The sequence below is a fragment of the Canis lupus genome, chromosome 15 (assembly GCF_003254725.2).
Source record: "Canis lupus dingo isolate Sandy chromosome 15, ASM325472v2, whole genome shotgun sequence".
NCBI classification, from domain to species: Eukaryota; Metazoa; Chordata; class Mammalia; order Carnivora; family Canidae; genus Canis; species Canis lupus.
This window is the reverse complement of record NC_064257.1, coordinates 11,202,321-11,228,015: the sequence shown is the minus strand read 5'-3', so window position 1 is coordinate 11,228,015 and position 25,695 is coordinate 11,202,321. Positions and strand designations below refer to the sequence as shown.

Sequence of the window (25,695 nt, the reverse complement as noted above, 5' to 3'; positions counted from 1 at the left end):
GAAGTCAGGAGAGTCCACAGGGCAGAGGTATGATACAGGGTGAAGTTATAAAGAGGAGTAAACCAACCAGCATGGGGACACATTCAAACCAGGTTCAGGATATAGACACACAGAATACATTACAGTATTTGCTCCAAGTGGGGAAAGGTAAAGCACCCTTATTTCTTTAAGAATGAAGACAAGAATGAGAGATGACATATATTAGAAATAAATTAATGAAATGCGTTTGTTTACTTATTTAATTAATTAATTAAAAAGTTTCAGCAATGCCGTGCTCTCAGGAATATGCTTCATCTCTGAGTTAGTGGTAGTTTGCCATTCCCAGAGAGTACCATTATCCCCCTGACATTCAGGTCTTTCTGCATGACATCACAAGAACTAAGTAGTTTTTCCCACATGCTAAAATTTACCAGGATCATTCTTACTAATCCTTTAATACTCTGTTCATTTTAGCCTCCTCTAAGAAGTTGGCCAACTTGCCCCACCACCTTCCCACAATACCCTGCTGAAAAAGACATGCTTTTGCTCTGTTTTCTTATTACACTGTACTTTTCCCTATTAGGGCTAGAGGTACTAGCCATCATGGTTAGCCTCTGACAAGTCCCAGGGTATGCCAGCTGTCCCGGCATCCCTCCCAGGTTAGCATTTGTTCTGGGCAAAAACATTTGCCTTGAACGACAAAATTTGTGGTCAATTTAATCACAGCCTCTGTCAGTCTCTCCCACGACACTCCTTTAATCCAGGAACTGTGTGTTGTATTCCTCCCACGGGGTAAAACAGATCTGCTGACTGGTGATTTATAGAAAAGAAAAAGCAAAATTTGACCACATCCCTCAAAACAAGCTAAATCAAGAATTCTACCATATTTATAACTACATACAACTTTAAAACTCTTCTTTAAACAGAGCAGTTTATTTAATTTCTGTAAGAATGAAGGGGGAAGACTCTACAAATAGAAATTTCACCATTTATTTTTCCTTAGAAATGCTATAAACCTAGGCCTCATATACTACAAGATTTTATTTGATTTTTAAATATTTGGAAATATCTCTCAACATTTTAATTTTCTGCAAGAGAACTTTTCTTACTTTAAAGGTTAATGGTCATAAGCTCTTGGTTTGGAGTGATCAATGACAGTCTAATCTATTTTTCTGCTACAATCACTTCATTCTGCAATTTAGGAAGCTGAGTATCATATTTTTAACTTAGTGTTACAGCAATCTTGTTTTTCTCAGAAGTTATAAAGATCTAAATGCAAAATTTAAAAATTATGGAACTATTGCTAAGTGCCTGACACCGTTTTCACATAAATACCAACTCGACATAGTGCAGTGGTTAAAGCAGAGATTCTGGAGCCACACCAATTGGGTCTTAATCCCAGGTCCACAATCTACCAGTTTTGTGATCTTGGTAAAATTATCTAACTTCTTTGTGTCTATTTTCTTACCTGTCAAAGGAAAATAATACCAGTAGAACTTACCTCATAGGTTTTATAAGACAAATAATTATGCATGTCATATAATAATTATTATTCATGTCAAACACTTAGAACTTTTCATGACACAGAGTAAATTCTATATTCATATTTAATATTAGTATTATTTTAATTATATCCAACTTGGTTTCAAATACCCAGTCTGATATTTGATTACTTAACTGTATAGCCATAGGCAAATTTCATAACCTCTCTAGATCTCTACTTCGTCTGTAAAACAAAATAATACCTACCTCAATATAGGTGAGGATTCAATGAGATAAAGTATGTAAAAGTATGCTGTGAGCTTCACAAAATGCCTGTATCTGACCATTAGCTATTAGCCATTAATCAGACCAGATTCAAATTCTGACTCTCTCTCTTAGAAACAGTTTGATCTCAACATATGCTTAACTTCTCTAAGCCTGATTTTCTTTATCTGTGAATCAGCATTAGTAATACTTACTCTGAATTATTATGATAATTGTATTTATTTCATATACATTTATTGAGCACCTATTATGTACCAGGCTCTGACTAAGCATGATACGTGGTGATAAACAAGAGCTACTACAGAGCTTACAAACCTCAGACATTTAAACAAGTAGAGTGGAAAGTATACATATTGCTATGGGTCTGTATGGATGGGACCCTAAATTACTCTAGGGAGTTCTGAAAAGGAAAATATTATATATGATACATGTTAAGCTTCATGTTCAAAGACTGGCACAGATTAAGTATTTTTTAAATGTTAACTATAATTATAGCAATTTTTTTAAAAGCCTGTAAAGTATTTTCTCCATTTTTAGATGGATAGAACGAGATTCAAAGACATAAGATAATTCCCAAGATTAAGTTAGGCTAGGATTCAAAACCAGGTCAACTGACTCCACACATTGCTCTTCCCACAACTGCAAATAAAAACTATTTTCTCTAAATAGGAAATAAAACATTAATTTTTAAAGATTACACAAATAAATGTAGTAAAATTCCACTGGAGAAATTAAAAATAAAAGTTTTAAGTTTTATTTCCATCATTTTTAAATGTTATATAAACAACCAAACCATACCCTTATTTCACTGACTCTTTTTCATTCCATAGTAATTTAATTATCATATTAAGTCTCTGAGGCTAACCAATTAATTTGTAGTATAAACTATATTCTTCCTTTCATATTTAATATACACACTCATATAAATCATAAAACAATACTTATATGATATATGCTGACAACCAAACATAGTATTTACTTAGATGGCTTAGTAGACAATTTGTTATTTTTCTTATCACAAAACCTATGTATCTTAATATATATGTGTGTGTGTGTATATATATTCTTATATATTTTATCACTTAGTGAGAAATTTCCAAGAATATATCTATTATTCATATGTCATAAATTGAACTATAATAAGGTGATATGTATATACAACGGTTAAAAGAATGGCTGTTACAGCCAGGAAATTTTCAGTTTCTAATTCAGCTATACCTCTGTCAGTCATGCAATTCAAGGGAAATAACTTTACATCTCTGAGCATTAGTTTCCTCATCTACAAAGAGAGATATAATACCTCAGAAGGTTTCTGTACTAAATGAGGTAAACTAGGACGCCTGGGTGACTCAGCGGTTCAGGAGACTCACAGTTAAGTAAGTGACTCAGCAGTTAAGCCTTTGGCTCAGGGTGTGATTCCGGATTCCTGGGATTCCTGGAATTGAGTCCCACATTGGGCTCCCTGAATGGAGCCTGCTTCTCCTCCCTCTGCCTCTCTCTGTCTCTCATGAATAAATAAATAAGATCTTAAAAAAAAAAAAAAGAAAGAAAGAAAGAAAATACCATACTTAATTGCTTGGTGTCCCTAAGTATGGTATTTTCATGAAAGCTATAAAAAAGTTAATCTCGAGCTCGGCTGCCCTGGAGGATTCGTACACGCTTGATAAGGTACTGATAAAATCATGACCAGGTGGGCACGAGTTACCACCACGCGTACCAAGAGACCTTCGGCTGCAACATCATGGGAAGACATGAAGAAGGGGTCCTGTGAGGGAGAAAGCCAAAACCTACCAAAGAGTAAACAACTTGAAGCCAATAGGCTGTGAAAAATGATGCTCCCAAAGCAAAACACAAAAAGAACAAAAAGAAAAAGGAGTATTTAAATGAAGATGTAAATGGATTCATGGAATACCTAAGACAGAATCCACAGATGATTCACAATGGAGAGATGATAGCAACAGACAGGAGGTAAGGGAAGAAATTGCAATTGCCTTAAAGAAAGATAGTCGACGGGAAGGAAGAAGACTGAAAAGACAAGCAGCAAAGAAAAATGCAATGGTATGTTTCCATTGTAGAAAACCTGGCCATGGGATTGCAGATTGCCCAGCTGCCCTTGAGAATCAAGATATGGGCACTGGAATGTGTTATCGCTGTGGGTCCACAGAGCACGAAATAACCAAATGCAAAGCCAAAGTAGACCCAGCTCTTGGTGAATTTCCTTTTGCAAAATGTTTTGTTTGTGGGGAAATGGGACATCTGTCCAGATCTTGTCCTGATAATCCCAAAGGACTCTATGCTGATGGTGGTTGCTGTAGACTTTGTGGCTCCGTGGAACACTTTAAGAAAGATTGCCCTGAGAGTCAAAATTCAGATTGAATGGTCACAGTTGGTCGCTGGGCAAAGGGAATGAGTGCGGACTATGAAGAAATTTTGGATGTGCCTAAACCACAGAAACCCAAAACAAAGATACCTAAAGTTGTTAATTTTTGATAGTGACTAGTAATATCATTTGTTACCACCTCATTGTTAAACATTATGAACTGGGCCTAATTCACAAATTGGAGCTGGGCTTCCTTGGAAACCTGTATTGTGGGTACCAGTATGATCTGGGTATGATCGAACAGTTTCCTGAGTGCTTTCCATTAAAGAGTGCTTCTATCACTGGAGAAAATCACTGAAGAAAAGTATAAGATGTTTAACTTGGATTCTCTCAAAGAACATTTTTAACAGAACTGAGGTATTACTGAGTGGTTATATACTTGATTGTAACAATCATCTTTTTATTAAAAACTATGCATTAATGTGAACTACCCCTAAACAAAGTATAACTGCTTTGCATTTGGAATTTTTGGTTTTACTGTTTTCTTGGTTCAAAGTGCCAATTTTTTATTAAGAATTTATAAGTTGCCATAAAATCTACTGTATTTTTAAAATATTTAATAAAAATTCATTTGCTATTTAAAAAAAAAAAGTTAATCTCTCCCTACCTTTCCATTGCTCAAATTATTTCATTCAACAAATAAATACAGTATTAATTTACTGCTTAATTTCCTAAGCACTCTCCTTGGTTCTTCAGGAGAGCAGAGATTTACCAGTTTCAGACTCTGTCCAGAAGCAGGTTACAGGTAGTAGAAGAGAATAAAGTTTTAAAAAGTCAAGAAAAGTGTCAGGTATCTATGGAAAGATAAAATTGGGGTATGCAATTGCCTAATTGTCTTGATGTTTTTTCAAGAGAAATATTACTTATAGAGAGGAGGCTATGGAAAAAACAGACCAGGGGTTTGTTGGAGAGTATATATCTGAACTGCAGACCTTATTTCTCATGAGAAAAACAGATTATCCACCAGTTCAGTGCTAGGCAATATATGAGACACTTTACATATTCCACAACTCAGAAAGAAAAAATTAGTTATGGAGGCCTTATCTGAAGGCATCCACATGAAACAATACCTTCCAATCATTGAATTTCTTAGCCACTTTACTCCTCTGTAAGTCTGGATGACCTATAGAATCCTGGTCAACACAATATATCAGGCAGCCACTCAGCAGCTCAGCACATAAGAGAAAACTCCTCTGTTTCATTTTTTTTTTTTTTTACTTCTCTGTTTTAAATAATCTAAAATAAATCCTTGAATTTAAATTAGATCAGATGAAAGCTGCACATGTCAAACAAATTGTTTCAAGTACCAACTAAATTGCTTTCACTAAGATGCCCTTGATAGCATTATGCCCTCAGTCTATATCGAAGGACATTACAAAATACATTCCTATGAAATATATTGTCATAAATACTATAGATATATTGTTGAAGATGCTATTCATCACATCAGTGTCTGCCTTAGGAAACCCAATAGGAAGAACTTCTATAAGATTTCAATATTTGGTTTATTTTTATCTTCTAGATATTGTTTTTCTCTTGGCAATGGCTATCAGAAAACTCTCAGTTAAATTTATTGTCTACCTAGAGCAAATTTATGGGAACTCATAACATTCATTTTATGTACTCATCAAACTGAATTTTCTTTTGCTATTTCCTCTTTCTGAGATTTTCTCACTTATCTATTTTTTAAATATTATTATTACTTTGTATATATTTTGGTAAGATGTTTTGATTTTTTCAAACAATGAAATATATTTTTTTCCTTTTAAAGGCAAGGCAGACATCATTCCCCATTAAATGATGAGGAAACTATAGCTCAGTTTTCAAGTTAGAACATAATTTTTAGCTGACTCCAAAGGGTGTCCACTTTAGCACTCTACTATTACTGCAAGGCTTATGGACTACTAGCACATATCCAATTGATACAAACTAATTGTTCATATACTGTTGGACAAATATGTGTTATTAATTTAGATACTATGTGGTTAAACTGGGCAATTTCTTCTACTGAGCTTTCCAGTAAAGGATAGAAAAAGATAACTAAGGTTAAGGAAAATAGGATCTAAGAAAGAAAGAAATTTGGATTATTTCAGACTGTAGATAAACCAAAACACATGATCTTTAAAAGGAGGATAATTCCGACCCTTACAGAGTTGTTACTATTATAAAGGGCCTTCCTGTCTTTAATTGAGGTAAAAAGAATTCAAAAGATATTTTCTAGGCATCAAATATATCCCAGACAAAGCAATAAATCAAAATTTAGGAAAAGTAGAAGAAATCATTCTTAATTATGTGAAAAGTGTTCAGGTCTGAACGGAAAAGCAATGCCAATTATACTAATTATAGTTAAATTATGTGCCCCCCAAATTCATATTAAAGTCCTACTATCCAGTACTTCAAAATATGACCTTACTAGGAAATAGGGCCTCTACAGAGGTAATCAAGTTAAAATGTGGCCATTAGAGTGGCCCCTGATCCAATATGACTGGCATCCTAATAAAGAGGGAATATTTGAGAAAGGCATATACACTCAAGGAGAATGCCAAGTAAAGATGAAGGCAGAAATCAAGGTGATGATTCTACAAACCAAAGAATACCAAAGATTGCTAGTAAACCACAAGAAGCTGGACAAAAGACATGGAATATATTTTTCTTCACAACCCTTGGAAAGAACCAACCCTACTGACACTTTGACCTTAAATTTCCAGAACTGTAAGATAACAAATTTCTGTGTTTAAGCCACACAGCTCGTGGTTCTTTGTTATGGCAGACTTAGCAAACTAAAATAGCATGGAATAAACAAAGAGCAAAATCTTACATAAATAAGTTTTTATTGATAAACAACCAATATTCTTAGGGTTCAGAAAAGTATCATATAACTGACACTACCATGTCCTTCCAATCAATGACCCATAAAAACACATGCACACACACATTATCAAAACTAAAAATAGTAAACAATTATTTACAAAAAAGTATTATGTTTACCTTTCTCATTAATATTCTCAACTTATTCTGAATACCTATTTTATGCCATTCAGAGTATGAGGCTCAGAGCACAAAAAAGTTAACATAATCCATCCCTACTGGATAGGAAATTACAATCAAGTTTTCATCTTCCCATTCAAAATAGCCACAGCATTTAATGATTGTGATGCAATGTTACTTTTGCTTTTTTGTATTGTTCAACTGAATCTGTTCCTAAATCATTTCTTTATTAGGAGATCTCCTTTCTGACAAAGACCAAGTTCTGCAAGCATATCATACAGAACCAGGTACATGATAAACATTCAATAATTAATGATTTATCATATAGTTAAATTATATCAGTTTAATCCCAAAAGAAATATCTGAAGAAGTATTTTATAAAATATAAGATACTATGTATCAATGTTCATTAATATTACCATTATAATATTAAATAATCACTTGTAAAAAAATAATAATCACTTGTAGCAACAATAACACAGCATTTATTTTCAAGTGTTTCCAAGTTAATTCTTTGAAAATTGATTTTTCCCTGAAAACTTTTTCCATTATGATGAAATATTAATGAGTTGAATCACAATGAATGATCAGATGAATTGGATTTTGAAACAATCTAAGACAAATTCAAAACCAAAGGTCTTTAATACACTCACCACTTTCAAAGCAAGCATCAAAGATAAGATGTCCTTTCTTGGGCTGTCCACAGTATCCAGATGGAAGCACCAAATATTTGCTAACATTCCCTCCAATGGCATCATCATTTCCAATGTCATAGCCTATTAAAAAAAAAAGGGCTCATGTTTAACAGAAATCAAAATATATTTAGTAATAGAAGTCCAATAAAATTTCTATTATTAATTTTTCCCCTCTTCTGTCATTTATTGCTTATCCATACAGAAAGAAATGAACTACATAATGTTGTAAGGTAGAAACAAGATACAATCTAAAATCAGAAACATAAGATCTGGGATGCCTGAGTGGCTTAGTGGTTGAGCATCTGCCTTTGGCTCAGGTCATGATCCCAGGGTGCCCAGATTGAGTCCTGCATCAGGCTCCCCGCAAGAAGCCTGCTTCTCCCTCTGCCTATGTCTCTGCCTCTCTCTGTGTCTTTCTTGAATAAATAAATAAAATCTTTTAAAAAAAAGAAAAAAGAAACATAAGATCTGAAATCTCACCTCTACTACATATTAATCCTGTGATAAAAAGCAATCAATTTAATCTCTTTAAGCCTCAGTTTTTCTCATCCATAATTAAGGAATGGCAAAACCCATCCTTCAAAATTATGTTATGGGAATTAGATATGAAAATATCTAGCATGACTACTAAAATCTGAACGATGTTCATTAAATTACACAATGTTTTTAATAAGTAGTTAATATATTTAAATTGTCAGAAATGTTTAGTTAGGGGCATATGGATGGCTCAGTTAAGTGTCTGTCTTCTACTCAGGTCATGATCCCAGCGTCCTGGAATGGAGCACCAAATCAGGCTCTGCTCAGTGGGGAGCCTGCTTGTCTCTCTCCTTCTGCCTCTTCCCCCTCTGTGTGCTCCCCCTCCTTCTCTCTCAAATAAATAAAATCTTTTTTAAAAATTAATTATTGTTTTAATTCAAATAAAAAAACAGTAATATAACTATCATTATAACATCCTAATGTTCTACACCCAGATAATTTGAGAACCACTGAATTAACATAAAAGTTATATTTCTTAATAGGAACTTTGTTTTTTTTAATTTAAAAAAATTTGTTTTTTTTAATTTTATAAGTTTCACTTCTAGTTGGAAAGTTGGAAAAATCATAGCTTTCACCTTAATAAGATAGACCCCAACAAAGAAAAAAATCATAACTTAAAACCGAGATTACAGGGCAACAATAATCTGATACCAAGGAAACTCAGGCCCTGCCAAAAAAAGAGGGAAGCAAGCACTGACTCTTTTTATGGCAAAGCACAGGAGGAAGAAACGATGGGTGCCATACAAGTGAGTAAAATGAACTAAGCTATTTTTTTTAACTATTAAAAGTCAAGTATAGAAAATATGAGAGTATAGAACCTCTGAGAATCACAGACACAAAGGGAATTCACACATGCCCCCATCAAGTATTTAAGAGAAAGATTAGGGACAGGGCAGAAAACTAGAAAATGCTTTTGTTGTAATGCAGGAATGGAGAAAGAGATGGGCTACTGTTATAGAAAAGGCATGAAGCCCCACAAATGTCCTTTTCCCTTAAGAAAAAAAAAAGCCTTAAGACCTAGAGGAGAAACAGCAAACCTTAAAACCCCCGTGTACAATAAGACAGGAAGAGGAACAGCAAAAGAAAATATCCTCTATACCTGCAGGAGGGGAAGAAAAGATTATCTCACACAAGACCCATAAATGATTCAAGGCAGAGATGAAAGAGGGAAGAGAGATGGGATCATTGAAAAAAATCCATCCCAAGACCAGAGTATATAGGCCTGCCTAAAGTTATATCCTAGTCCTAGCCTAGACCAAGACAGCAAAAATACTCTTGCTCCCTCAATACCAAGATAGCAAGCACTAAAAAAAAATAGTAATCTACTTCTAGAGATGAGACAAAAGCACAGAAATAAACTCTGTCTATGGCAGGAGTGCCCAGGGAAGGATAAAAGTTTAGGGTGGGGCAAATGAATGAGGAAAAACTCTCAGTTACTCTAGCCCTTTCTCTCAGGAACAAGGTAACCCTAAAGACTATCAAAAAAAAAAAAAAACTACTAGAACTGATAAATGAATTCATTGAGGTCACAGGATACAAAATAAATATACAGAAATCTGCTGTATTTCTTATATACCAATAATAAAGTAGCAGAAAAAAATTAAGGAAACAATCTGAATTTACAATTGTACCAAAAATAATAAAATACTTGGGTATAAAATTAACCAAGAAGGTGTATGTAAGACCTGTACTGTGTGAAAACTAAAAAGCACTGATTAAAAAAACTGAAGATGATACAAACAAATGGAAACATATTCCATGCTCATGGCTTGGAAAAACATGTTACAATGTTACATGTTACAATGTCCATACAACCCAAAGCAATCTACAGATTATAACAATCCTTACCATAAAACCAACAACATTTTTCACAGAATTAGAACAAATAATCCTAAAATTTCTGTAGAATCACCAAACACCCAGAACAGCCACAGCAATCTTGAAAGAGAAAAAACTAGAAGCATCACAATCCCAGATTTCAAGATATATTACAAAGCCGTAGTTCTAAAAAGTATGGTTCTGGTACAAAAACATAGATCAAGAGAATAGATTAAAGAGCCCAGAAATAAATCCATGATTATTTGGTCAATTAATCTTTGACACAGTAAGCAAAAATATGCAATGGGAGAAAAGTCTCTTCAACAAATGGTGTTAAGAAAATTGAACAGCTACATACAAAAGAATGAAATTGGACCACTTTCTTACACCATATACAAAAATAAACTCAAAATGGACTTAGGACCTAAGTGTGAGATTCGTGACATCATAAAAATCCTACAAGAGAGCACAGGCAGTAATTTCTCTGACATCAACCATAGCAACATTTTTCTAGAAATGTCTCCTCAGGCAAGAGAAATAAAAGCCAAAATAAACCTTTAAGACTATATCAAAATAAAAAGCTTCTGTACAACAAAGGAAATCACCAACAAAACTAAAAGGATAATGAATAGGTAAAGATATTGGCAAATAACATATCTGATAAAGAGTATCAAAAATGTATAAAGAATTTTTAAAACAACAGCCAAAAAACAAATAATCCAACTGAAAACTGGGCACAAGACATAACACAGACATTTCTGCAAAGAAGATTAAGATTTCATACCAAGTATATGAGAAGATGACCCAATATCACTCATCAGGAAAATGCAAATCAAAACTACCACGAAACATTACCTCATACCTGTCAGAATAGTTAACTCAAAAGCAAGAAACAAGTGTTCACAAGGATGTGGAGAAAAAGGAACCATCATGCACTGTTGGTAAGAATACAAACTAGAAACAGTATGGAGGTTCCTCAAAAATTAAAAATAGAACTACCATATATGATCCAGCAATTCCTCTACTGGGTATTTCTCTAAAGAATACAAAACACTCCTGCAAAAAGATATATACATTCCTATGTTTATTGTAGCATTATTTACAATAGCCAAATTATGGAAACAATCCAAGTGTCCATCAACAGATGAATGGATAAAGAAGATGTGAGAAAGATAGATAGATAGATAGATAGATAGATAGATAGATAGATAGATAGATAGATGATAAATAGAATATTACTTGACCATAAAAAAGAATGAAATCTTACTGGTTGCAACATAGAGGGATCTAGAGCATATAATACTAAGCAAAATAAGTTAGAGAAAGACAAATACAATAAGATTTCACTTATATGTGGAATTTCAGAAACAAAACAAATGAATAGTGGAAAAAAAGAAACAAAATAGACTCCTGGAATGCCTGGGTAGCTCAGTGGTTGAGTGTCCGCCTTTGGCTCAGGGCATGAACCCAGAGTACTGGGACTGAGTCCCACATCAGGCTTCCTGCATGGAGCCTGCTTCTCCCTCTGCCTGTGTCTCCGCCTCTCTCTCTATCTCTCTCATGAATAAATAAATAAAATCTTTAAGAAAAAAAAAAAAGAATAGACTCTTAAATACAGAGAACAAACTGATGGTTACCAGTGGGGAGATGGATGAGAGGATGGATGAAATAGGTGAAGAGGATAAAGAGCACACTTACCATGAGATGAGAACTGAGTAATGCATAGGATTGTTGAATCACTTGTATACCTGAAACTGATGTAACACTAAACTATACTATAAACTAATATAACAAATTAATTACATTGGAATTTTAAAAATGGGTTTTGTTTTTTAAAATTAATTAATTAGTTAATTAATTAAAATGTTAAAAAAGATTCTAAAACAATTTGAAGCCAGTAATAAATTGAAGATATACACAGCAACAATGAAACGTAACCAGGGATCCCTGGGTGGCTCAGCAGTTTAGCACCTGCCTTTGGCCCAGGGCGCAATCCTGGAGTCCCAGGATCGAGTCCCATGTTGGGCTCCTGGCATGGAGCCTGCTTCTCCCTCCTCCTGTGTCTCTGCCTCTCTCTCTCTCTTTCTCTCTCTCTCTCTCTCTCTCTAATAAATAAATAAATAAATAAATAAATAAATAAATAAATCTATCTTAAAAAAAAAAAAAAGAAAGAAAGAAACTTAACCCAGCTTAACTCTTGACTAGGTTGACATAAGCCCTCACACAAATGACCTAGGAGAAGGGGCGTATCCATTTCCAGTGACAAATAGTATTCCTATCATTGTCTACTGTTCTACATTAGAAGCCAAGTATGTAACATAAAATTATGGAACATACAAAAAAAAAAATCAAGAAAAGACAACCTACTATCTATGAAGAGCAATTAATTGACATAGATTCAGAAATGACTAGACAGACATTGGTATCACCAGACAATGAATTAAAATAACTAAGATTGGGGCCTTTGGGTGGCTCAGTTGTTTGAGTGTCTGACTCTTGGTTTCAGCTCAGGTCATGATCTCAGGGGTGTGAGGTAGAGTCCTGCATAAGGCTCTAAGTCAGGCATGGAGCCTGCTTGAGATTCTCTCTCTCCTTCTGCCGCTATCCCTCCCCTGCAGAAAATAAGTAACTTTTTTTAATTAAAAAAAAAAACTAATATGCTAAAGCCTTTGTTGGAAAAGGAGGACAAAATGCTTAAAAATGGGGATTTCAGCAGATAGATGGAAATTACAATAATTAAACGACATGCTAAAACTAAAAAATACAGTAACAGAGATGAAGAATTTCTTCATTGTACTCATCAGTAAACTTGACACAGATAAGGAAAGAATTAGTGAACTCTAGATCAAGAGAAATAAGCTGAATAGAAAAACAAAGATAAAAAAGAAAAGAAAAAATTCATGGCATCCAAAAATTGTGGAACAATACCAAATTATCTAACATATGTATAACTAAAATTCCAGAAGGAGATGAGAGAGAATGGAGCAGAAGCAATATTTGAAGCGATAACACCTAAGATCTTCCACAATTAATGAATAATATCCAGCTACAGATCCAAGAAGTACCAAGCAAAACATTCATTTTTAAAATTTTATATATCATATATAAAAATACAAATCACATGCAAAGGGACTCAGGTAAAAATTAGAGTACACTATTAATAAGAAACTGGAAACCAGAAGTCAAGGGGATGACATCTTTAAATTATTGAGAGAAAAACTCCTTTAAACAAATTTAATGCAGGTATTTTGAGGAAAATAAGTGATGAGAGAATTCATAATCATCAGTCTAGTATTATAAGAAATGTTAAAGAAAAGTTCTTCTGGCCTAAAGAAAATGATAACAGATATAAACTAAGATCCACACAAAGAAATGAAGGACTCCAGAAATGATATAAATGAAAGTAAATACAAATATTCTTATCTTTAGTACTCAAAAAGATAAATGACTATCTAACGAAAAATAGTAGCAACGTATTATGAGATTATACCACAGGTAACAGTCAAATAAACAGCAGGAGTAGAACAAAAGATGAGTGGGAACAATTGAAAGTATGTTGTTTTAAGTTTCTTAAACTAAATATAAAGTTGTAAGACATTGTTTGAAAGTAGATGAACTATATAATAAAGATGTATACTGAAAAGCCAAAACCTAAAAAAAAAGGTCATAAATTAGCCAAAAGTGAAGATAAAATGAAATTATAACAAACAGCCAATCATTACATAAGAAGGCAGAAAACAAAATAGGAGAAAAGGAACAAAGACTAGATGGGGCAAACAAAAACTAGCACAATATTATAATTAATTTATCAACATCAAATGGTATCTACTGACACTCTGGTAGGAAAGATAAAGAAATAGTTTATATATACTATTCTCCACTTTTCTAAGAATTCTTGTTAGTTCTATTATTATAAGTATTCTGTTGAGATGGTTATCAATGTCAGCAGTATTCTTAGAGGGCATTTTGGACACTTGTTGAGGTGTTTCTTTGTTTTCACAATGATGAAAAAGTGCTGATGTCATTTGATTGGTGGAGACCATAAATGCTAGGTGTACTACAAAGTAGAGGAGAGTCCAGTACAACTTTCAAATGTCCTGTACAGATACTAATATATATAAAACTCCTATTTATGATTCTGTGAGCTTAGAACCTACTTCCATTATACACATTTTGTATAGCTTTAATAAATACTGATTTTGGCAAGAACACAACATGTAAACCAAGAAAGGGTTATAATTTATTTGTTCATAATTTTACACAGAATTATCAGCATTTTAGAAAATCATGTCACCAAAGGCATTGTCACACACTGTATTTCATTCACAAATATAATTCTCATATATCAGTTAATATTCATACAGTTGTATTTATAATTATTTTACACACAAATGCAAACTCCACTGTGTTTTCCCAATGCCTTGGATATATGCACATTCGTGTTTCACCTTGTGGATAATCCTACTCACTCGACAGACCTACATACAATGTCATCTCCTCTGTGAAGTCTTACCTGACTTCCCCAAAGTGATTGATCTTCTCTGTTCCCATAGCATCTTTTTTATGTCTTTACTATACCTTTTATTATTATTACCTTTTTATTATAAATTATGTGTCTTTTTAGTAATTTTAGTCTTTTTAGTAATTGTGGTTTCTCATCCAAAGAATCCAATGCCTTATCTTTTTATCAACCACTTTCTCTCTCTCCAGCTCTTGGCACAATTCTTGGCACCATGTCAGTAATCTATAAATACTCATTGAATTACTAAAATACAAATTTAGGAGCTAAATTTTATTTCAATATTGAATATTAGTTTTTCTATGTCTGTTGAGAGCACACAGAATATATGATGCATTTTAAATTCATCAAAAAAACAAACAGCAAAAAGAGAGAGAAGCAAACCATAAAATAGACTTTTAAGTAAAGAGAACAAACTGAGGGTTGAAGGAGGGGAGGTGGGTGGTGGCATAGGTTAAATGAGTGAGGAGTATTAAGGAGGGCACATGTTGTGATGAGCATGGTGTATTGTATGTAAGTGATGAATCACTAAATTCTATTCCAGAAACTAACATTACACTGTATGTTAACTAATTGGAATTTAAATAAAAACTTAAACTAAAAAAAAAAAAAAAAAAGACAACAACAAAGATAGGTCCTGGTATTTGGTTAAAAAAAAAATATATATATATATATTTATATATATATGATCCAAGGAGCAGTGGGAAATGTCAAACTAACAACCCTACCTACCTGAACACTAATAATAATATTTAGATTTCTAATATTTAAAATGAGATATAGCCACATACATTGATATAGATACTTACTGAATGAACCATGAGGTTTTTTCTGGCTTTTTATCCTTGTTAACAAATCCTGACAATAACATGTTGATCTTAAATGAGGGTATAAGTGTGTAAGTTTTTTTTTTTTTACCTTCTGCAAATTTTTTAATTTAAATTCAATTAATTAATATATGATGTATTATTAGTTTCAGAGCCAGAGTTAAGTGATTCATCAATCTTATATAATACCCAGTGCTCATTATATCACGTGCCTTCTTTAATGTCCATCACCTAATTACCCCACCAGCCCACCCATCTCCCCTCCAGCAACCCTCAGGTTGATTCCTATGATTAAGAGATTCTTAAGGTTGATCTCCCTCTCTGATTTTGTCTTGTTTTATTTTTCCATCCCTTCCCCTATAATCCTGTTTTATTTCTTAAATTCCATGAGTGAGATCATATGATAATTGTCTTTCTCTGACTGACTTATTTTGCTTAGCATAATTCCCTCTAGTTCCATCTACATCATTGCAAATGGCAGTATTTCATTTTTTATGGCCAACTAGTATTCCACTCTATATATATACCACTTCTTCTTTATCCATTCATCTACCAATGGACATCTGGGCTCTTTCCATAGTTTGGCTATTGTGGATACAGCTGCTATAAACATTGGGATGCAGGTGCCCCTTTTGTTAACTACATTTGTATCTTTGGGGTAAATACCTAGTTGTGCAATTGCAGGGTTGCAGGGTAGCTCTATTTTCAACTTTTTTTTTAAGATTTTTTTTATTTATTCATTCATGAGAGGCACAGAGAGACGGGGGGGGGCAGAGACACAGGCAGAAGGAGAAGCAGGCTTCATGTAGGGAGCCTGATGTGGGACTCGATCTCGGGTCTCCAGGATCATGCCCTGGGCCGAAGGCAGGCGCCAAACTGCTGAGCCACCCAGGGATCCCCTATTTTCAACTTTTTGAGAAACCTCCACACTGTCTTCCAGAGTAAATGCACCAGTTTGCATTCCCACCAACAGTGTAAGAGGGTTCCCCTTTCTCCACATCACCACTAACATCTGTCACTTCCTGATTTGTTAATTTTATCCATTCTGACTGGTGTGAGGTGGCTCATTATGGTTTTGATTTGTATTTCACTGATGCCAAGTGATGTTGAGAATTTTTTTCATGCATCTGTTCTTTAAGATGTGAAGCTGTTGGACACAGGCAGCTCTGTATTATATTAGCAGCAAATTCTTAATCAGATAGTTTACTTGTTTTGATTGATTGCTGTTTGATTACTTTATAAAATATAGAAGGAAATAAAAAGATTAAAATAAAAATAAACATTGCATTTACATTTATGGTTAAATAAAACAAACAGTTGTTTTTCAGACCACAATGTTTCAAAATTGAACTCAATCACAAGAGGAAATTTGGAAAGAATTCAAATACATGGAGGTTAAAGGGCATCTTACTAAAAACTGACTGGGTTGACCAAGAAATTAAAGAAGAATTTTTAAAATTCATGGAAACAAATGAAAATAAAAATACAACTGTTCAAAACCTTTGGGATGCAGCAAAGGTGGCCCTAAGAGGGAACTACAAGCCTTTCTCAAAAAACAAGAAGGGTCTCAAATACACAACCTAACCCTACACCTAAAAGAGCTGGAGAAAGAGCAGCAAATAAAGCCTAAAACCAGCAGGAGAATAGAATTAACAAATATTAGAGCAGAAATTAAAGAAATAGAAACCAATAGAACAGTAAAATAGATCAGCGAAACTAGGAACTGTTCTTTGAAAGAGTTAAAATAAATAGTTGTGATATAATGAGACCAAATAGTAAAAGAAAGCAAGATACCATAAAACATGCAGTATACTGACCTAAAGACCAAAAAGGGAATAGGGTGAACTATACTTCATAATGTTAATGCAATTTTCCTGGCTGATGATTTGAATACACAAAGCAGGAGATACAATTATTTGTTCTCAGAAAACTCATATCTCAATTATATTATACATGTATATAAAATGATTAAAAATTATTTACAGTATTTATAAGTAGCACAAAACAATCCAAGGTGGCAGAGACTAATGAAATAGTTGTTATAGAATAAGAACTTTTGGGGCATCTGGGTGGCTCAGGGGTTGAGCATCTGTCTTTGACTGGTTGAGCATGATCCTGGGGTCCTGGGATCGAGTCTCACATTAGGCTCACCACAGTGAGCCTGCTTCTCCCTCTGCCTATGTCTCTGCTTCTCTCTGTGTGTCTCTCATGAATAAATAGATAAAATCTTTAAAAGAAAAAAAAAAAAAGAACTTTTAATTTCTTGACTTCTGTGCATTTTAACATTCGCCAAATAACCGTTTTTCCTGTATTTTTGAATTCAGAGTCTTCATTCTTAGTTTATTAATACCCTCACATTTATTCAAGGCTGCATGAATTAGCAGTAAGAATTTGGATTTTAAAGTGACACAGACTTGGGATTGAATCCACCTAACTCAGATACATAGGCAATGTAACCTTTGTTAAGTAATTTAACCCAACCTCAGAGTCTGTTTGCTTAGAGTTTGCTTATGTTGTTCTGAAGGTTACAGAAAATATATGTAAATCACCTAGAACACAGAATTTACTAAGTAGTTGGTTATTATCATCATAATTATTATTAAGATACATGTATTTAAGAGAAGTATATTTAACAAAAATAATAAGATTCAAATTTATAACGTACAGAGGAAGATTCAGAAAGGAAAGGAATAATTTTTTTTTTTAAAGATTTTATTTATTTATTCATGATAGTCACAGAGAGAGAGAGAGGCAGAGACACAGGCAGAGGGAAAAGCAGGCTCCATGCACCGGGAGCCCGACGTGGGATTCGATCCTGGGTCTCCAGGATCGCGCCCTGGGACAAAGGCAGGCGCCAAACCGCTGCGCCACCCAGGGATCCCGGAAAGGAATAATTTAAATTGAAATCTATAAAGAAGATTTTAGGGTAAGTCTTCCTTGAAGTAAGTACTGAATACTGTAGCATCCAGTTAAATTATGCACTATAAAACACTCTTATTATGGTGTATACAATATTTGCCTCCAAACATAGAGCCAAAGTAACACAATGAATTTTCCTATTTAAGGATGTTAGAGAGAAAAGACAGCACAATTTGAGGTTTAAGGAAATAATAATCTGATTTTATTAATGTTATCATTATTTACATGCTTTTGTAAAATACTATACAGATAACAAATATTCAGTGATAAAAGTTGTGAACATATTTTGTGTAGGGAAAAACAAAGATGCATAATATTGATGTTGCATGTACCCAAAGAAGTAATACAATAATTATATCTTGTTTTACTCTGATAAATAGGCTACTGACACATCTAGAAATAGACTTTAGGGCTACAAAGAATTTTTGAAATTTAAGTGGGTTATACAGATGATGGATATGGCAAAGGCTAAATTTGTTCCATTTTTACATGGAAAATAGTTTATAGTTGTTCCTCCATATCTGAGGGAAATATGTTTCAATATGTCCCATGGATGTCTGAAACTACAGATAGTACCAAACCATGTTTATAGCATGTTTTTTCCTAAACATATATAAATAACTGTGATAAAGCTGAATTTATAACTTAGGCACAGTAAAAGATTAATAATAAAATACAATTATAATAATATGCTGCAATAAAAGGTACCATAGATTTTGGCAACCTCAGCATATGATTTTTTTTTTCTTTTTAAGTCAAGAACTTTCAACTTCTCACTTAAAGGAAGCTCTTTACAGCTTTTCTCTGGCATATCCAAATTGCCAGCATAATTACTCTTGCAAATTGAGACCAACTTGTAAAATAAGGGTTACTTGAACACAAGTACTATGATACAGTGAATCTGATAACTGACACAGCTACCAAATGATTGACAGGCACCCTACAATGTAAATACACTACAGGGATGATTCACATCACAGGCGGGTTGGCAAGAGATTTCATCATTCTCCCCAGAATGGCACACAATTTAAAACTTGATATACAATGGAATATCGTATATATAATATACAATGGAATATTACTCAGTCACTAGAAATGACTAACACCCACCATTTGCTTTGATGTGGATGGCTATTATGCGGAGTGAAGTCAGTCAGTTGGAGAAGGACAATCATCATATGGTTTCACTCATACAGAGAATATAAAAAGTAGTGAAAGGGATTACAGGGGAAAGGAGAGAAAATGAGTGGGAAAAATCAGAGAGGGTGACAAAACATGAGAGACTCCTAACTCTGGGAAACAAACAAGGGGTAGTGGAAGGGGAGGTGGGCAGGGGGATGGGGTGACTGAGTGATGGGCACTGATGGGGGCACTTGACCGGAGGAGCACTGGGTGTTATACTATATGTTAGTAAATCGAACTCCAATAAAAAATATATATTTTTGTAAAATAAATACATAAATAAAACTGTGTACTGCTGAATTTCCATTTTATGTTTTTTAGACCACAATTGACAACAAGTAACTAAAACCACAGAAAACTAAACCCAGGACAATTGGAAGAATGCTGTACATTAAAGTTATAATCAATTCATATCAGTCAAAAATGAGAAAAACAGCTTATTAATTAAAACTGACCTTTATATAGAACATGCATTCCACCTCTCAGGCTAAAACACCTTCAAAGAGGTAACAAATTACCCCTGTGTTTAAGTGACATGCAGTTAAAGGGATCTGTCAGAAGTTCCATTATAAAGTCATATTTCCAAGGCTTCATAATTTTGGGAGAAAATTACATGAAAGATGAGACTTAAAGCCACAAACTCTGAGCCAAGAAAAAAAATCTAAAATTCCTTCTTGAGGGTGTTTTAGGAAAGAGAATCTATTCATTTGAGGACTTTAACCACAGGAAAACTAGTACCCATTACATAGCTTATTCCTAGAATTTTATAAAATAATATCACTTTTGTTCTCATTACAAATATACAAGATACACTGCAAAAAGTTTAAAGATTTTTTTAAAGAATTTCCTAAAGATACCCTAAATTTCTCTAGGCACATGTATCTAAATACAAATAAGATCTAGATTTGTTAAGCTACAATCTTACCTAAAATGTACTGAAGATCAGTTACTATACCCACTCATTATCTTGTGCTCAGAATTAAGAAGAATATTTAAGAAAAATAAGCTACAAATCTATCACTCAATAAAATAAGAATATACTAATAATTAATATTAATGCTCTCAAAAAGCTGAACTTCTAGTTAAGGACTATGTGAAAAACAGAAATATATATAATATTTAAAATTTTCTATTTCCATAAAAATAGAAAATTCAGTACAGACAGTATAGTGGTGCCATATGATTTAGAGAAATGTGGACCTACAGATGAATTCTTGCTTGGCTTCTAAATGTATGACCATGAGTAAGCCCCAATTCAGCAAGGTATGATCTTGGACCTCTCTATTTCATCTGAGAGCCTTTAAAAAAATGGTTGAGCCATTTTTCCCTTACAAGGTAGTTTGCATCCAATTTCTGAAAAATTTGCAATAAATATCTCCCTCCCTTGATCTCACCAAAAATCTACTTATATCCTCTCTATTTTGTATTACAGCAAGTTGCATATGCCTTAATGTTCACTTCCAAACCAGTCACTTAAACACTAACTTTCCATTTCTGTGCTACTCATAGAGCAGAAAACCATATATTCTTTGATTAAGAGAATATATTCACTGCATTAACTGCACTAAAAAATGCCAGATATAAAACAATTTCAATAAATTATTGAACTGAATAGTCAATGGAAAAATAATTTTTTAAAGTATATTCTTTTAGAGGAGGGGGTCCAAGACAGTGGCATAGGAAGCTGCTGAACTCACCTGTTCTCATAGACACATCATTCCCTGCTGCAAATGATCCAAAAACTAGATGAAGTGCTGTCCACAACAAAGAAAAAAGTACTACAATGAGACTGGTAGAAGAGGCAGAGATGTAGCCATGGCAAAAACCCAATACCTAGTGCAGGAAGGGTACTTCTCTCAATATAGGTACTTCTCTCAGAGGAGAAAGGAGCTGGTGCCCAATATAGGGAACTCCAGCTGCAGGAATCTGGACTGAAGAAATGAGCCCCCAGAACATCTGGCTTAGAAAAGAAACAGGGCTGACATCTAAGTCCCAAAATGCTATAAAAAACTGAGATCCTCCCTGAAAGGCCTCCTAAACCCAGAGAAAAAAATAGCAGTTTAAAAAGCAGCTAGGGGCACTTGGGTGGCTCAGTCAGCTAAGCACCTAACTCTTCATTTCAGCTCAGGTCGGGATCTCAGGGTTATGAAATCGAGCCCCTAATCAAACTCCCACACTGGGTGTGGAGCCTGTTTGAGATTCTCTCTCCATCTGCCCCTCCCCAACTCCTTAAATACTCTCTCTCTCTCTCTCTCTCTCTCTGAAATAAATAAATAAGCAAGCAAGCAAGCACCTAGACGATGTGGGGAGATTCATTTGTGGATCTTGTAGATACACCCTCCAACCACTTTACTGGGATGGATAGGGGAAAGTGATCCTGGCACATGCTGAGGCTAGAGAATGCAGGAGATTGTAGCGCTCACCATCTCCCTGGCTGGAGCAGGCACAAACAATGAAGGTGTTCTCTATCCTCTAGGTAAGGCTTCAAGAGCTAGTGGTTACTACACTCCCTTGCCCCCTGGTGAGGGTTGGTGAGTGCCAGCAGCAGTGGTATTTTCATATTCCTATCCTAAAGTCAGTACACATGCTAGAAAAGCCACGCTCCTGCTACATTGCTAAACACCACAGGCATGTATAGTCAAGACATTTTCCCTGCTATATTACTGAAGCTAGCAAGGATGGTCTGTCCCATACACTCTCCAACTGCTTTCCAAAACCAGCAAACACATGTAATCCATACAGGAATATCCCATGATCACCAGGCCTTGTGGCCAAGAGAGCTGGTATTCCAGCTGTCCACAGGATTGCAACAATTTGGCAGGCCACCATCCCCATGGCACTGAAAACACATCAGACTATAGCATAACCCCAGTCTTTATGTGAAAAAAAAAATCCTATTTACTTATCTTGGAGCTTTACCCTGAGAGACAGGCTTCAGGTTTCTGATACAGCAAAGGGCTAAAGAGGTACTACCAGGGAAGATAAGAAGGGAGATACCATCTTCATGCAACCCCATGACTTTGCTACAGTTTAATATAACTATCCAGAAGAGAGCTTGTAATTCATGTGGAGCTCCAATTTTTGAAATTATTCCTCAGGGACAATTCCAAATCTCCTGGTCTAGAAGGCAGCAGAGATTATGATTGTGACCCTACAGGACTACTTATTTTTGCATAATTTAAAGCTGTTATCTGAAGGTCTGGCTTCCAATCAGCCTAAAATTAGGTGCTAAATGAGATGCCAATCCTTAGATCGCTGACAGTTCTTGGCACATCCTCAACAAAAGGAACATATTGAGAATAAATCAGGCATCACAAAGGTTCAAGAAACAATCAAGGAGTAAGGCAAGGTTCAACAAAAAAGATCATCACCTACACCAGGCCAGGCTCTCAGACTGAAAGAGATTCGCCAGTTTTGCTAATACACAGAAACAAACACATAGAGTCAAGCAAAATAAGGAAACAGACAAATATATTCCAAAAAGAAAACAAGACAAACCATCAGAAAAAGACCATAATGGCATGGACATAAGATCCAATCTGATAAAGAATTCAAAGAAATGGTCATAAAGATGCTCATTGATCTCGAGAGAAAAATGGATGAACACAGTGAGAACTTCAACAAAGAGATAACATAACAAAGTACCAAACAGAAGTCACAGAGCTGAAGAATACAATGATGGAACTGAAAAATACCACAAAGGGGTTCAACAGCAGACCAAATGAAGTAGTTGAACAGATCAGTGAGCTAGAAAATAAAGCAATGGAACTCACCCAATTACAGTAGCAAAAAGAAAAAAGAATTTTAAAATATGAAGATAACTTGAAGGACCTCTGGGACATCAAGTGGAATAACATTCACATTATAGGGATCCCAGAAAAAAGAAACAGAGAGAGAAAAGAACAAAAAATTTATTTGAAAAAATAATAGCCAAAAATATCCTTGATCTAGGAAAGGAAAGAGACATCCATGTCTAGGAAGTCCACAGATTTCCAAATAAGATAAACCCAAAGAGAGCTATACTATGACACATTATAATTAAAATGTCAACAGTTAAGATAAAGAATCTTAAAAGCAGCAAGAGAAAAACAAATTGCTCCATGCAAGCTATCAAAGCATATACTACTGAATTTATCAGCAAAAACGTTGCAAGCCAGAAGATAATGGCAAGGCATATTCAAAGTGCTGAAAGGAAAAACTTCCAACCAAAGACACTCTAGCCACCAAGGTAATTGTTCAGATTTGAAGGAGAAAGAGAGTATTCACACAGGCAATAGCTAAAGGATTTCATCACTACTAGGTTGGCCTTATAAGAAATAGTAAAAGGACTTACTTAAGCTGAAAAGAAATGGCACTACTTAATAACAAGTAAACATACAAAAGTAAAAATATCACTAAAAAAGATAAATATGCAGTAAAGGCAATTGACTACTTGTAAAGTTACTAAGAAGGTTACAAGACAAAAGAAGTAAAATTAACTAAAACAATAATTAACGGATACATTAAATTAAAAGATGTAAAATGTGGCATCACATATAAAAAACATGGAGGGAAGTAAAACTGTACAATTTGAAATGCACTCACATTTAAGTGGCTATCACCTTAAAATACACTATTACAATATAAGTGAATCTCAGTCACCACAAGAAAACCTTATAGTTAATATGCTAAAGAAAATAAATGAAATCTAAACATGACACTATTTTTAACTCTTTGAGGAACCTCCACACAGTTTTCCAGAGTGGCTGCACCAGTTCACATTCCCACCAACAGTGTAAGAGGGTTCCCTTTTCTCCGCATCCTCTCCAACATTTGTGGTTTCCTGCCTTGTTAATTTTCCCCATTCTCACTGGTGTGAGGTGGTATCTCATTGTGGTTTTGATTTGTATTTCCCTGATGGCAAGTGATGCAGAGCATTTTCTCATGTGCATGTTGGCCATGTCTATGTCTTCCTCTGTGAGATTTCTCTTCATGTCTTTTGCCCATTTCATGATTGGGTTGTTTGTTTCTTTGCTGTTGAGTTTAAGAAGTTCTTTATAGATCTTGGAAACTAGCCCTTTATCTGATACGTCATTTGCAAATATCTTCTCCCATTCTGTAGGTTGTCGTTTAGTTTTGTTGACTGTATCCTTTGCTGTGCAAAAGCTTCTTATCTTGATGAAGTCCCAATAGTTCATTTTTGCTTTTGTTTCTTTTGCCTTCGTGGATGTATCTTGCAAGAAGTTACTGTGGCCGAGTTCAAAAAGGGTGTTGCCTGTGTTCTCCTCTAGGATTTTGATGGAATCTTGTCTCACATTTAGATCTTTCATCCATTTTGAGTTTATCTTTGTGTATGGTGCAAGAGAGTGGTCTAGTTTCCTTCTGCATGTGGATGTCCAATTTTCCCAGCACCATTTATTGAAGAGACTGTCTTTCTTCCAATGGATAGTCTTTCCTCCTTTATCGAATATTAGTTGACCATAAAGTTGAGGGTCCACTTCTGGATTCTCTATTCTGTTCCATTGATCTATGTGTCTGTTTTTGTGCCAGTACCACACTGTCTTGATGACCACAGCTTTGTAGTACAACCAGAAATCTGGCATTGTGATGCCCCCAGATATGGTTTTCTTTTATAAAATTCCCCTGGCTATTCGGGGTCTTTTCTGATTCCTACGACCCAGCAATTGCACTGTTGGGGATTTAGCCCAAAGATACAGATGCAATGAAATGCCGGGACACCTGCACCCCGATGTTTATAGCAGCAATGTCCACAATAGCCAAACTGTGGAAGGAGCCTCGGTGTCCATCGAAAGATGAATGGATAAAGAAGATGTGGTTCATGTATACAATGGAATATTACTCAGCCATTAGAAATGACAAATACCCACCATTTGCTTCAACATGGATGGAACTGGAGGGTATTATGCTGAGTGAAATGAGTCAATCGGAGAAGGACAAACATTATATGTTCTCATTCATTTGGGGAATATAAATAATAGTGAAGGGAATATAAGGGAAGGGAGAAGAAATGGGTAGGAAATATCAGAAAGGGAGACAGAACATAAAGACTCCTAACTCTGGGAAACGAACTAGGGGTGGTGGAAG

At 34.7% G+C, this 25,695-nt stretch overlaps 1 protein-coding gene and 1 pseudogene across 9 annotated transcripts in view; one reads left to right on the top strand and one right to left on the bottom strand.

Annotated features, from left to right (window-relative positions):
• Positions 1 to 25,695, bottom strand: part of LOC112642495 (BEN domain-containing protein 5) — a 1,368,880-nt gene that overhangs the window by 1,215,970 nt on the left and 127,215 nt on the right. For all 9 annotated transcript variants that reach the window (XM_049094507.1, XM_035699097.2, XM_025420152.3 and 6 more), the window contains exon 2: positions 7,768 to 7,890. In XM_049094507.1, the coding sequence (XP_048950464.1) occupies positions 7,768 to 7,890 (123 nt within the window). The remainder of the gene's footprint in view (positions 1 to 7,767; positions 7,891 to 25,695) is intronic.
• On the top strand, positions 3,378 to 4,717 carry LOC112642497 (zinc finger CCHC domain-containing protein 9-like; annotated as a pseudogene).